At 32.7% G+C, this 15,493-nt stretch overlaps 2 protein-coding genes across 2 annotated transcripts; one reads left to right on the plus strand and one right to left on the minus strand.

The window, feature by feature from the left end:
* Positions 1 to 1,646: 1,646 nt before the first annotated feature.
* LOC149678588 (uncharacterized) lies at positions 1,647 to 12,237 on the plus strand. Its single transcript, XM_089836954.1, has 3 exons — positions 1,647 to 1,786; positions 7,372 to 7,690; positions 12,200 to 12,237. Exons 1-3 carry the CDS (start codon positions 1,667 to 1,669, stop codon positions 12,235 to 12,237), a joined length of 477 nt encoding a protein of 158 aa, XP_089693080.1. The 5' UTR covers positions 1,647 to 1,666.
* An 85-nt stretch (positions 12,238 to 12,322) lies between these two features.
* LOC149678589 (uncharacterized) lies at positions 12,323 to 14,554 on the minus strand. The gene is made up of 2 exons (XM_089837182.1): positions 14,142 to 14,554; positions 12,323 to 14,062 (listed from the first exon to the last, which is right to left on the minus strand). Exon 2 carries the CDS (start codon positions 13,642 to 13,644, stop codon positions 12,415 to 12,417), a length of 1,230 nt encoding a protein of 409 aa, XP_089693308.1. The 5' UTR covers positions 13,645 to 14,062; positions 14,142 to 14,554; the 3' UTR covers positions 12,323 to 12,414.
* Between the last annotated feature and the right edge of the window lie 939 nt (positions 14,555 to 15,493).

Raw genomic sequence — 15,493 nt, forward strand, 5'->3', positions numbered from 1 at the left:
TGAACTATAGTATACTTTTCATGACCCAAGAATGCCCAGAACTTCAATAAATTTTTTTTATCTCAGATAACAAGCAATTCATCTTTAAGAAAGTGTGTTTGAAAGTTCACGAGATTGAATATACGGAAATACAGATAAAAACCTATTGATATGTTATAATGCGACAACCTTAAAATCAAATTCAGATATTGGTGTCTTACTAACACACTTAAAAAAACGCATTTATCACTTGGAAGAACAATTTTTGTGGGATATAAAATTTGACTAGGGATCTTCAACGCCCATAATTGAAGCACAATCATTTGATGATAAAATCGGCGGTTTATGATTCTGTTAATTTAGAGAAGAGAGACGACAAGTCGTTGATGCGCGACGAACGAACGCCCTTTCGCCTTACCATACAGTTTCACTAATACTATTTATGGTTGCTTGAACTCCCAAACCTTTCTTTTTAATATTTTAACAATGAACTCCACATTATCCTACACTTTGAAGTTTGAATCATTTACAATCAAAGAAAACTGGTACTATAAGTAGAAACAAGCTGATAAAGACTAAATGTTTTCCTCACGTTCAGTTACGACCATGTTCAGAGTTAAAGCAAATGTCGGCACTTGTGACGCCCCTAACACCCTGCTTGTTTGATATCAGTAACACTAGGGGAAGGTTAGGTGATTTATTTGAGTACTTCTGAAGTTTGGAACGGTGGCAGGCTCCTAGACTTTAAGCCGGTTAATTATGTCCTGTTCTAGAAAAATAACAGTTCAACTTTATGAATACCCCCATAAGTTTTTAAGATATATTTCATGAGTTTGTCATTGGTTGCTGAGAGCTTGTCATGAAGTGACGTAGGTCATAGATTCTCGTAAAGTGACGCCTGGTGAGACCTTGTCAAAGGCTTAGTACAGGCTAAACAGGCAGAGTGTAGGCATTTCTCGTGTCGTTCTCGAACTTGTTCTAAGTAAGTCTCTAGCATTACAAAGTATAGGTAGTGTCGCTCATACTTATGGAATATATCTTACAAACATATGATATTACCTAATTAAAGTTTTAGTTTCTAAAGACTATTTAGTGTATGCAGAGACAGGAAACCCATCCCGGTCTCCAGTCCATTAAACACCCTGGGCTACGCCGGGTATCTAAGCTACTTTACTATGAAACCAAGTGAATTTTTCATTTATGAACATACATACATACATATGAATAATTCCATAACATCCCGGGAGAGTTGCTAAGAGTTAAAAGAGAGGAAAATGTTAAAAATAATAGGTCCGATCCGCTCGAGAAGCGCGTGAGGTATTTTTGCTGAGACGAATATATTGTAGGGGGCATAAAGGGGTTGACAGAAGGGGTTGGACCAGAAATACCTTTTTTCCCATGCGCACGTGACTCAAGATCTACTAGGCTACCCCTTTTAAAAATATACATATAAGCGATGACCGCGCCAGCTTTGGAAAGATCTTACACAACGAGTTCTTCCGAGATGGAGAGCACATAAAGAAACTCAACAAAAATAAATGTACTTTTCTGTTAAGGCATCTTCAACGTAAATAATCCAGGCTTTATTCAAATTCGATATAAAGTAATAAATAATCTAGAGTTAAAGGAGTTTAAAAGGCGCATGCGTGGCGCCAATATTATAAAAATTGATTTGAACAATTAAAATATGACTTCGAAACTATTTCAAACGTTAACTGGAGTAGTTCTACTGTTGCAGTTAGTTCTAAGTCAAATTCATCCTCATACAGAATCGCAATATACGTCCTACGTCACGAAATCCACAAAGGTAATTATGCATTTATTATTTAATTATTATAAGTTAAATTCATTTAAATATTATGTTAGTGCTATCATATTGATTCAGTTTAGTGTTCATAATATATTCATTGTTTCGAATACTATGTATGCCATTGAAAATAGTTTATAAATAACGGTGGGAAAGGGTAGCAATGATATTAGGAAACATTTTGACATTTTACCAAACCATTACTGATAAGTTTGCCATAAATTGAAGGATCTCTTCTTAGGGTTAAACTGAATAGAAAATGTTAGACAATATGGGGTCTACAACATTTAGTTTTGGAGGTATGGGCCCCCAAACATTGGCCCCTAAATAGCAACCCATGTTTAGGAATTGCCTTTACTTTACCAGCGTAAGCACACTTCTACCCATTTAATATTACACTTCTGCTAGATAAAGGTTCATTGGCATTCTTAGATTGAAGAATATTGGAGGCTGATATGTCTTACTCCAAATATGTGACTATTTTAATGTTTGGTAGTCCGTTTATTGTAGTTCCCATGTTCATTGACACTTTCCACTTAGTGTGACCCAAAGAAGACACCATTTAATTTAGGGTAGCCTTATCAAAAACACCCTGTATATTCTTGATTCCTTTGCATAAGAAAAAAATAAAATTAATTTAAAAATCTTCATCCAAAGTAATATGAAATTTAAATTATATTCCACTGAATTCAACCACTAAAAAGAATAACAACTTTGACTGGTAGTTGCATGGTTTAGCTTCACGATTCCTCCTCCATATTTGACAGATTTTAGGGCAATTAGTTATATTAAAAATGTCCCATCACGTGCGTTTGTAGACACTCTTTAAGTTAATCTCTATTCCATTTAAATTCTTTATTTTTAAAGAAAAATAAAAAAACAATTATTTTACCTTGAAATTTTAAAACAAGTTCTGCATAGGTTAAAAAAATATAATAAAGTGTTCAGTAATATCTAAAGATTCCCAATACGAATTCAGGGTCAATGGTACAAGAAGGAGTAACTAGGAGATTGACCTTAAAATTTAAGTAAATCTATCATTACATTTCGTGCCAGCTACCAAAAAAAGAAGTAATTGAAATCAAGTCTAACGGATGTGATATATTAGGCTAAGTGATAACACGGTTTCCAGGTAGTCAAAACGTTTTACGATTACGTTAAATTACCGGTTATACGTAGAGAATAATTACTATGAAAGGTGCTGCCTTCAATATATATATAGAAAGGAGTAGATTATAATTCTTTCACGGAAGTTTTTTATATTGCTACACCGCAACAACTATAAATATTTTTAAATCAGCAACAACTATAAATATTTTTAAATCAGCAACAACTATTAATATTTTTAAATCAGCAACAACTATAAATATTTTTAAATCTGCAACAACTAAAAATATTTTTCAATCTGGAACAAAAATAAATATTTTTCTATCTTCATGGTAAGAATTTATATTTGGTTCGAGTTTTACGGATATTTCCATCAACAATGGTAGAGGAGATACCAACAATTAGGATTTCATATGCGCGTTTACAATTTAGGGTTATCTGTGAACCAAATAATGACGTAATGTTATGTAAGGTGCGTGATTGGACACTCTAAATTTAAAACATCATCTACCTAAGACCTAGGTGAATACTCCGTTTTCTAAATAATGTAGAGAGACGGATAATTTTAATTTGAAATATTCTTAATTATAAAAGCTTTTTCAAATCATAAAAAAGAAAACTCTACACCAGCCAATGTTTTCTTGATGCTTGGTAGTTAATTCGGAGCTTGACCAAATAATTCATGACACTTTACTAGCTAATAAACAGCAGCGCATTCAATGCTTATCTTCATTGACTTAACATTACAAATCATCTTTGTAATAAAATTAACCATGCAACTCACAAGCCAAAACGAAACTAAAACTATGTCACCTGCTGATAAAAATCCGTAAAAGTTGAAGTATCTTATGAAGGCTTTATTTGGACTTTTATCAAACTTTATTACTGGTGGTTTTTAGCATTGGTTTAAACTGACTAAAACTGTCGTGGTTTCTTTTTTAAAAAAACCTGTATTTTTGTCAACCGTGGTTATATAACATTTTGTGCACCAAAGATTAGAATTTTCATTCAAATTAACATGTAACGTAATTATACCTCTTATGATATAAAATATTAATTTTAGTCGTTATATTTGGTACCAAGAAAACCGCGTTGATAGAAAAACCCGTTGTCACACGAATCACTCCTAAAAATTATAATATACTTCGTTTATGTAATATTATAGACTTCATAATTATGTTGCATCCATTTGGTTTATTACGTGTTCGTTTCCCTCGAGGGTGATCTTGAAAAAGTTCCCTTTGATTTTATGATCATTATATTTGACTGACATTGCGGTTTTGAGATCACTCAGCCGGAACGATTTAATTTCCCACGTTTATTTTTTATTTTTATTTTAGTTTTGAAGAAATGTATTCTAATATAGTCATTTTTTATTTTATAACTTACGCGTTTAGAAATGCAAGGTTACACCTTGGTAATTATTAAATATCCAAGATTTTTATTAAAGGGATAGTAGCAAAAGTTTTCAAAAGTTTTTTCGTGGTTTTGAAAAATGAAGTCTGAAAATATTATCATTCAGGAAAACGGCATAACATTAGATGCAGTAGTTATTTTGTTATAGTTAAATGAAATTTTTATTTTAACAAGTTTTAGAAATTAACAGAAGTGGGTCTTTAGCGGAAGTGACGTCATAGTTTCTGGTTATTGGAAATAGCCAATGAGGCATCGTGGATTTTGGGTTGGGGAGTCTTGAAGCCGTCTGTAGATTCTGACATTGATTTTTTTAGAGCAATTCAAACTAGACCCATGATTGGTTACAGAGAGAAAGGATATGACGTCGTACTTTGGGAATCGACCCAGAAAGTTCAGTAAAAATGCCTTCTGCTATAAACACACCTAAATATCAACGATAAACTAATTCAAACAGGCCAGATATATTTTTGTAAAAGCGTTGCTCATATGATTCTTGAACATGTTAGGTTTTAGGTTCTACTATCTCTTTAACACCACAAGTTTTAAACTTGAAATTTTAGGGAAATTTTGGTGACGGTTTACTGTAGTGACATTTTTGCGGATATGTAGACATAAATGTATACGTAAAGAACCGGACAAATTATTGTGTTTAAAAAACTCACCATGTATAATTATTGTCAAGCAAGGTTTTCCCCAAACGTTTATTAGATAGACAACCGAAGTCGGGCCTTAGAGCGATGTAGTTTCAAATATGATCGATTTCAAGTTTATGTAACCTAGTTTTTGGCAACAGCCCCGAACCGTTTATGTTTCATATTCCAATCCATCTCATAGTGAACTTAAATTACAATAGAAACAGACACGTGGGGAACATAGGCGGCATGAGAGGTACTTAATGTTAAATTAATTACCGAGAATTAAGCTTAATTTGGACAGTGAGGAGAGAGAAAGATCCTAACTACTGCTAGACCAACCGGGTCCAGCCTTTATATAGTTGGAATGAAAAGACAACCTGTATCTTCAATTTTGGGGTCAGTGAGACTGACCATCCTAACGTGTCTATGGATCCTATGCGTGTAGCTCACTGCCCAAGGGCTCAAAGGGGTTCCATTGGGATGACCATAGCCAAGGGTCAAGTGACGTTTGGGATGACCATAGCCATGGGTCAAGTGACGTTTGAAATTTGGATTCTACCGCTCTATCTCATTCCATTAAATCCAGAAGAGAAACAAAGACCACAGGGGTGGGGCCACCTCCTTGGGTTTTTTCTCTTGCACCAAGAAGCGTCGCTAGAGGCAGTACGAGTCGGCTAGATTCCCGCGTGCAGTGAACTCGAGCTCCGTCTGCCGTTGTGTTCTAGCACGAGGGAAATAACCTAAATCTATTCGATTTTGGTAAAACATTTCTTCAGACTGAACAGAGTCAAGTAAAGTTTGGATTTTTCGAAGTAGAGCTCGCACAAACGAGAAATATACTGGGTCTTTCCTTCCAAACTTGTCTTACGCAAGAATAAATTAGCTGTGACTGAAACATTAACTATTTTTAACATCTTTCAAATATTACACCTAAGACAAACGTTGCCAAAACCGTTATAATGGTGTAATTTTCGACGAGTTTTGCAAAATGTTAGTGTTCAAAAAATATTAAGATTAATCTGTAGAAATTAGATGCAAATAATGGTTAGTTGTTACATGATATTAATTGGATTGAAGTCGGAGAGAGAAAATTCCAACTTTGCGAGTTAGGTGCTAAGATCGCCTTTCCATAGCTGCCCAAATAACTACCGTTTCTTATTCCTAGCTTATATATCCTTGAACGTTTCTTAAGGAGAAAGCCTACTTAATTACTTTTCTAGTTCTTTTTTTATAAGTTGGGTTTTGGAAAACCCCGTATTATGTAATATTACCGAGCATAATTTTACTATAACACCAAGAAAAAAAAAAAAAAAAAAAAAAAATAGGTTCTTTCCCTTCTAATAAACGAATCTGTATTTTAAATACACGTGATAACGCATTTTCTTAGTTATCGTGACTGATGCCAATTTAAAAACATTGTATAATGGATTGTAGAACATGGTAGAATAATAAATGACTTAAAAGCTGTCTTAGGTATAAAATTCAGTAATTAATGAGGATCGTGGTGGGGATGTAGCCTAATTAAAGCTTTACTTTGTTTTGTACATACATCCGTAATTTGTTTAATGGTTTTTTAATGAGTGTAATATATTTTGTTATTATATATTACTAGCAGCGTTGCCCGTGGGGATGTTTTTATTACTTTTTGAGCCGCCATTTTGAATGATGACAACAAAAACCGTAAGGCCCATCTAAAGGCATTAGCGAACCAGTGTTCTGAATAGTAGTGAAATTGGTTAAACATTTCTGGCCACCATTTCAAAAGATGGTGGCTGATTGAAAAACCTTTTCTTGAAAATTTTCAGCCATCTACGTAAATCGGTTTGAGCTGGGCTTTGATTGTCAGTTCGCATGATTGATATTAGTAACACTAAGGAAGGTTTTAGAAGTCGTTTAATTGAGCCTGTAAGGAAGTCCTATTCTAAACCCTTAAGATTTTTGTTCCATGAATAACCCTTAATTAAGCATGGTTTTATTGAATTTGAAAGTAGGAAAGATGGGTCCAAAGACTATTAAGTGTTAATATTTTGTATATTTTTATACATTATATACTTTTATACTTTATATATATATTTATACCTTATATATATTTTTATACTTTATATATATTTTTATACTTTATATATATATTTATACTTTATATATATATTTATACTTTATATATATATTTATACTTTATATATATATTTATACTTTATATATATTTATACTTTACATATATTTTTATACTTTTCATTTATTTTTATACTTTATATATATTTTTATACTTTATATATTTTTATACTTTATATATTTTCATACTTTATATATATATATATTTATACTTTATATACTTTGTATATTCATATATTTTATATATTTTATGCATCATAAGTCAATTGGTTTCTTTCAATGTAGTTTCTAACTTTCTATTGTTTTTAATTTTAGAACGATGTGACGATAAGTGGGATAACGAGTAGTACGCCCACGGAACTAACGAGAACGTCGGAGCCATCACGACAAACAACAACATCTTTGTTAGCATCCACACCTAACAGTCAAACGACTGATGACATTTCTGAAAGTGAATCGCAAAGAACAATAGTGACACATACGGGTGAAACCGTTACGATACCAATAATAGGAACAGTCACGGCTACTGCCAAATCAAGCGTAGTTCGCGATTTCATGAATGACACAAGACGTAGTGGAAAAGCAATCAACAATACAATAACAGTACCTTCGAAAGTGCCAGTTTTTGGGGAAGGTAAGGATACAATTCCACTTAATTTCTTTGTGAAAGCTATGAGTGTGGGAATATAGACCATTCCATTAATACCAGCAGAGAAACACATGACACAGGAGGGGGTCTCCATCTTGGGTTATTTTCCTAGCGTCAAGAGGCACCGCTAGGGGCAGTGCGAGTCGGCTGGTGAACTCTAGCTCCATCTGGCGTTCACTCTTGGTGGGGGGGGGGATAGCCTAAGGTGCGTTGGTTTCTTTTCAAAGAATTAATCGAGTGGTCTATTGGGGAACTCTAATATTATTAGTCTGTTTGAATCTTTACAAATTGGTGATTAGTCAAAAGGTTTATTGAAAAATATATTGGTTAATTTAATCGATCATTTGAATAATATTTCGGTTAATTCATTATATTAATTGAACAAACTTCTATTAATTTAGTCGATTAATATAATAAAATTTCTATTAATTTAATCGATTAATTGAATAAAACTTCTATTAATTATTCGATTAATAGAAAAAATCTGCTATAAGTCGAGTATTAAATCAGTCCGGAAACATTGAAAATTTGATAAGTACTTCGAAAAGCTCTAAACTAATCATTTTGATTTTCATTCTCATTATTACTTTTGATTCATCTCATATTATGATTTAAGATTTTAAATTGTTTTTATTAATTTAATTTAAATTACTGGCTTTGCGACCAAATCAATAGATTCTTTTTTAGATTAATCGTTATTATAAGAGGAATTTTTCAACTTAATTTTTCATCTTGACGATTAATAAAATAGAAATTTTCTTAACTTTCTGAAATCGACTGATTTCGTTGTGTTGTGTTGAAAAGGAACGCAAATTCAATTAAACCCAAACAAAAACTGGGAATCCTACAGAACGACAATAATAACATTCCTTATATTCAAGCTTTCGCTTAAACCTCAAAATGAAAATTCAAAAACACAATCCTTCAAAATTATGTGTCATCATTTCATCGGAATAAAAAAGCATTTCTTAAACGATTTTCGTGCGATCTTGAACAAATACAAAAGTTGTTTACTGCATGGTTCCTCGAAAAGTAAAAGGATTTGTGTGGAACAAATATACACGCATTGCTAGCACGATTATTATTAGGAACCGCTGGAATGGAAGTACTCCATTTTTTTCCGCGAACCACTTTATCGAAATGAGTAACCAAAAACACTATTATATCTATTTTCGTGACTTTCAAGGCGAAGGTAGAGAACTGGTCCTTGGAAATGAGTCAATAATAAAATATAACATTCATGAAACTTCCAAGAAAGGAGGGTTGATACAATATACGACAAGCAGCCTGGCCTCCTGGTGTATATGGTATCTATGCTCCTAGTCTAAAAACAATGTATTTGAAAGAACAAGAAAAAACGTATTATATTATATATCAATTTTCTTAGCCAGATTTTGTTTTTATGTATAAGATGGACTCCACTTTAAAAGTTGGGTTGAAATAAAAATTCAGTATTATTTACAACTATCAAAAAATTGAGTCGAATCTCAATTAGCAGGAAAAAAAATTAAGTAGTTCTGCAGTATAATTAGAATATAATTTTCACTTAAAAATAACGCTTTTCTAAAACATTACTACTTAACTAATAAAAAATAAACTATAGTAAAATACCCCCTTTGAGGTTTTACTAACTATTAGTCCTGATGCTACTTCGCACTCTAGCCTTCAAAACAATTATTTCAACAGGTCTAGATCTCAAATATGAAGCTTCCTAAAGTCAAACGAACTAGCAAGTTCTAAATGACAACATAAAGGTAGATCATAGTAGTAACTATAGGTGATTAGTTGATTCATTAAAATTTTTGGTATTTATATCTCAGAATTAAGATACAAATTTACCAATTGATAAACTTTCTTTAGATTAAACCGTTTACTCATGCTGCAATTATTTAGAAGGATGTTTGGCTTGACATAACGCTACAGACGACCTTCATAACACTATCTTTCATTGACATTGTTTCAAACCCTCCCACAAACAAAATTTCTCAATTTAAAAATGTAGTTAAAATATGTTAACATATCTAACTACTTGTATAATATTTCGAGATTGCGTTAAAATTATGCTAACGAAGGTAACAACCGAAATTCCCAGACCACAACCTAACGAAAGCAAAGACACTATAGGGAGTCTTTCCATTTGCGAAATTTCCGACCTTGAAATCAGTCAGCGTATCGAAAGCTGACGACCGCGTAAAAATTCAACCATTGGAAGAATAGTAAACAAAAATATATATACAAACTTATTTCAGGGATTTTCCCACGTAAAGAGCTTTCAAGGACGACTTATATCTCTGGGTTTTAAAAATTTTGAAACATTTTAATTTTAATAATTTATAAAAAAAAACTATCAGAAATTAATCGGGCTTGCCCGTCAGGATATTTTGTTTTATTATTCGGCCCGCCATTTTAAGAAATGGCGGACGTAGTGTTTTACCCCAAAATCCATGAAGCTCGTCTATAGATTAGAGCGAACAGTATAATAAATATTAATGAAATTGTTTGAAACATGCGGGCATTATTCCATAGATCAGATTTTTTAAATTCATGATTGCCATTTTTAAGATGGGCACTGAATTGACAAAACTTTTTTATTTTGCATCTACTACTTTGAAGTAACGTCCTTGAAAACTTTAGCCTTCTAGGGAAAGCGATTTGGGTAGGAATTGATTATCATTCAGGACTTTTACTTTTATATTTTATTTATTTATTTTTAATTATTTTATTTTTATTTATTTTATTTTTATTTATTTTATTTTTATTTATTTTATTTTTTATTTTATTTTTATTCATTTTATTTTTTTATTTTATTTTTATTTATTTTATTTTTATTTTTTTATTTTTACTTTTATTTATTTCATTTAATTTTTTATTTATTTATTTTATTTTTTATTTATTTTATTTTTATTTCATTCCATTTCCATTTTACTTTATTTTTTAACTATTTATTTTACTTCATTTATTGTTTTTTCTTATTTTATATTTGCTTATAAAACCAATAAATAAAGTAATAAAATTATACATTCTGTTTATAACGTAATCATTCGGCAAGTTCTATTAATGAATATAAAGTCATTTTGACAATATAAAACGTCAAAATATTAGAATAATGCCCTTACAAAATTTATTTCAGCATCTTTAGGAGTAAGATTTAGTCTAAGAGCTGAATATTAATCAGTCAGAATTTTAATATACACTCGTTTAAAAACGTGATATCGAAATCTCCTTTTTTTCTTCCAAATGCGAAAAAGGATCTTTTTACCAAGAAAGTGTTTTTAGTCGTCATGGCTAAACGGTAGAATGAACTCAAATTATTAAACGCACCAGAAAGTCATTTCTCGCTTGAGATGATATTCTTTTTTTAAAATATAGAAACAAAGCTTCCCCCCCCCTTGTCTTCCGAAATCAGTGAAAATGAAAAAGTAAAACAATTGAAATTTAGAAAATGATGTTGACCGGGCTTCCGGAAGCCCGTTGCACTCCAAAAAACAAATGTTTTCATCGTCAAGACTATTCTTACATATTTTTTAATTAGAAAAGTCGTTGTTAACAAGCACCCAAAAATGGGTTAGGTTATATACGTTGGCTTATCTAAGTTAAAGGTCTAGAACAAAGCGGCATACGATTGTGACCCGAGCTTTTGTCTTGAGTCTGAAATTGCTTTGGACAAGAATTTTCTTCTGTGAACCAAAAATAATATTAAGAAACCAACAAATTGGTTCAGGAAGTACTTTAATATTAAAACTAAAGAGGTTAGGCTCGAATTTGATGACATGACATTTACAGTAAACATTCAGAAGTCACTAAAAGTTATTATTGTCCAAGTCTTTTTGACAGTATTTGCAGAAAAGAGTTATGAAAACTATTAAAAACTTCTGTTTCCAAATTTTACTGCAACAAAGCATGAGCGAAGTTTATTTTTTTTTTAAACTTAGAGATGAAGAGTAAGCTACAAAATGGAATTATTTTTATCGGCTCTTCTATATTGTTAATTTACCTTTACTCAAAAATATTTAAAATGGTTCGAAACCTCTCAAATCTAAATGGTTATTCGTGGAGATAATGTTGAATTTATTTAATATTCTAGTCTTTCATCGCTAAAAGTGAATTGAAACTTGTGACTTACTCGGGTCGAATTGTTTAAATCCATTATTCTTTATTGGTTAAATCGAGCAAAATTTCAAAGTTGACGAATATTTATGCTTTGGAATCCATAGGGTTATAGAAATCACTGTGCCCCATATCTTCCATGATAATTTCTGTGCGGGTTTTATGGGCGGGGCTTGAGTGCTCTCCGTCTCGCGTCATAATTCTGACGTCTTTCTAACTATGATTTCATTGGTTTGTCGTCTGTTTATATTCCCGGCGGATACGATTGTGACGTTGCAAGGCGAGGTTCTTATTTACTGAACAAAGCAATGTTCAACGAGCAAAGAGATAAATTATTCGTGACACAAAATTTATCATACATAATGATAAGTTTGGCTCCTCCCTTAGGTCCGACTAGAGACGGCAAGAAAATGGCTAAGCAGTGACTATTATTAGCTTATGAATTCCTGAAATTAATGTACATGCCAGTACTTGTCACACTCTAGGTTTGCCTTGGTACTTGTACTCGAGTTTTCTCCTGGCATGAGACGATGGCAGTCAATGGTTCTTTCGTTAACTCAGAGGCAGTGTCTCTTTATTTATATTTTCATGGTAAAAAATTGTCACTGGTTCGTAAAGTTTACATTTGACGTACAATTACACTGGCTATTCAACATGATATTTTCATTGGATTGCGGTTTTACAATACCGAGCACAAACAAGAGATACGAAATAGCGGCCATTGAGACACTTCCCAAAAATGCCGCGTCTATATTTACACATTTCATGAAATTAACATTCATCAAAGCCGTAGATATCCTTGTAGTAAGACTCAATTCCATTGGAACGCAATCGAGTGTACAAACGCGCCTAACTCGAACATGACTAGCCGAAATTAATGAATTCTTCGATTCTGCTACGATTGACAAAGTCAGAAAGAAAAACCCTTTAAACAGAAAGGGTAAAAAATAGGAAGAAATCAAATCTAACGCGTTTAAAACGCTAATATCCGAGGCGAGTATTCGAACCAAAAAATGTGCCATATCAAAACTCATATTGGCCACCCCTTGAATTAACCAAATTGATATAACAACACCGAAAGCTTCGTCCAACATAACCATTATTTCAAATAGATCAGTGTGTTCGATACCCAATTCTTTCGCATCACGTGATACCTTTGATATTTTTAAAGATAAATTACGAATTCTCAACCGGACATCGTCCAAGATTAGTAAAACTACAGATTGGATTAAATATTCCAAGGCTTGGAGTAAGTCGTAAGAAGTATTCACGGTTTGAATTAGAATGTGGGTTAACATCGAATTTTGCTTAATGTAAATACCACCGAACAAAAAGTATTCAATAAAATAGTTAACTTCTTTCACGGATAGGTAATAGACTCTTATGAAATTTAGTGTAGTTGTTATTAATATAACTTTGACGAATATAATAACGAATACTCGGTTAGCGAGTGAAGTAACGTTGCGTGATCCCTTTTCAATTTTGACTAATTTCTTCATCATTTTATTGTAATTTTTTGAGAAGCTCTTGTCAAGCAAACACAAATTAACTTGATACGCGATACCCAGAATTTTAAACACATGCATAAGTGTTTCGATTAAGGTAGATTTCTTGCCGCTAAATCTACCGGCGATGTTAATTTCGATGGCCCAAATGGTAAAATATAACGTTACTAGATTGACGAAAATTAGCGTGAACCAAGCACCGATGTTGAAACGTCTTTCTCTGCGAAATAGTCCAAGTTTGTTTAACACTTTTAAAATTATGCTCAGCAAGCAATTGTTTTTGTTTAAAAGTAATGCGCCGATTTTTGCACGAATTCTCGATAACATGATGGTTAAGTTTTGATCACTGTGGTGGCAGTAATTTTGTTTTAAATTGTCACAGTTTAATTTGTCGTTGCATTGTAGTTAACAAGAAATTCTGTGCGGGTATTTATCACTACTTCTTGATAGAAAACTTCAAAACTACTATCATCCTTGTCCAGTTTGTGGATCTTAGTACAAGAAAGATTGAAGACTTCAACCGGAAGTCTTTAAAGGGTCAGACTCAACAGAGAAAATTCTTTCGCCTTCATTATTTATGACACTTTCTTGTGAGACGTTCTTCAATGATTTGACTTACTAGACTGCATTTTTTCTGTACAACACTAAAAATATACGCAAATATCTTGCCAAGGGATTTTCTTTTTCTTTGAAACCATACAAACAATGGGCTTAAAATCTATTTTGTAGGTTTAGCATCGATTTTCTGTTACAAGGTAAAATCATAAATGCATGATGATTAGTCTGAAGTTATTATAAAAGCTTTAATTGTATGAAATTTTTACCTGCTGAGATATGGGTTTAAAAGGAGATTCGAAAATTAATTACAGAATTTTTAGACAAGCTTTATAGGTATTATTACTTTGAGGAATGGAAACTTATCGGTGATAAACGTATGTTGAAAGAACACGAGATCATAAACTGAAGGCAAATGGTTTTTTACGCACAAAACGTTAGCAGTCCTGGAGTGGAAAATTTTCAAGAGTCTTAGTTACTCCAAATCGTCCTTAGTGTAAAGTTTGTTGGCCTTTGTTTTTGGCGAATCCAACTTCACTTCCACATTTGTACAATGCGTAGTTTAGGCCCTCAGTTCAAAGCAACGATACAGCTTTGTGACTCTTGTACATGCCCACTGAACTCAAATTTACTCCCCACAGATTGTTTCTCTCTTTTCGTATTCAGATTTCTACTCCGATACTTTATCCTCTTTGGTTTGGGTTGAATACAGAACATAGTTAAATATTAATCGTGATCTCGATTTTTAACGGCGTTACCAGCACATTATAGAGGTGACATAGAGAATACCTATATCTGCGCCTCTACTGTGTATAAATGAGTATAGTCACAAATTCTAGCTAATCCCGTATCTATGTTCGAGTAATGTTGAGTTACATTAAGAATTCCGTATGTCTCCTCTATAATATCTTTGTATGGTTAACCGAACCATTATAATTTGTTTTATTATTATACCTTAAAATAAAATATTTCCCTTTCGGTAACTGTTGAAGTTATCGGTTTTCACTCAACATCAGGGGAAAACCAGCATATGGGTATCAATTTATAATTTCAAATAGGCTGTTAGTTTTATCTACTCTTTATTTAGAAACAATAGAATAAACAGTGAAGGCAAAATATTCAATATAATAGAATCTCTTTTGTTTCACATTGTGCACGGTTTCGGACATTTTTCTTTTGTTACAATTTTTATCTACGTATATTTATGAAACTGAGTTGAGGGTGAACACGAAGGTGTTTGTCTGTTAGTGGAAAATGTAGGCACGAAATACACATTTGGTGAGCAACTTGTAAAACAGCAGTTCTAATTTAAATCGTAAACATGTCTAATTACGTCTCTGTGACGTAGAAGGTGAACAGCATACAAGAAATAAGCCCCAGGCTTAAGCCTAATCTTATACACAATTAGGACTGTTCACGAGCTCGAGCCAGCTCGGGCTCGTGACGAGCGAGCCGAGTTCGAGCCGAGCCGAGCCGCCACTTTTGCGGCTCGATTAATTAACGAGCGAGCTTTTTTATGGTCGAGCCGAGCCGAGCCGACAGGCATCGAGCCGAGCCGACTCGCGAGCCGGCTCGCGAGCTTGGTCACTAATATAGTGCTTTCTTTTTTGTCTTTATTCTC

The sequence above is a fragment of the Phalangium opilio genome, unplaced genomic scaffold (assembly GCF_054372755.1).
Source record: "Phalangium opilio isolate 3A_F unplaced genomic scaffold, DU_Popi_V2 ptg000042l_1, whole genome shotgun sequence".
Taxonomy (NCBI): Eukaryota; Metazoa; Arthropoda; class Arachnida; order Opiliones; family Phalangiidae; genus Phalangium; species Phalangium opilio.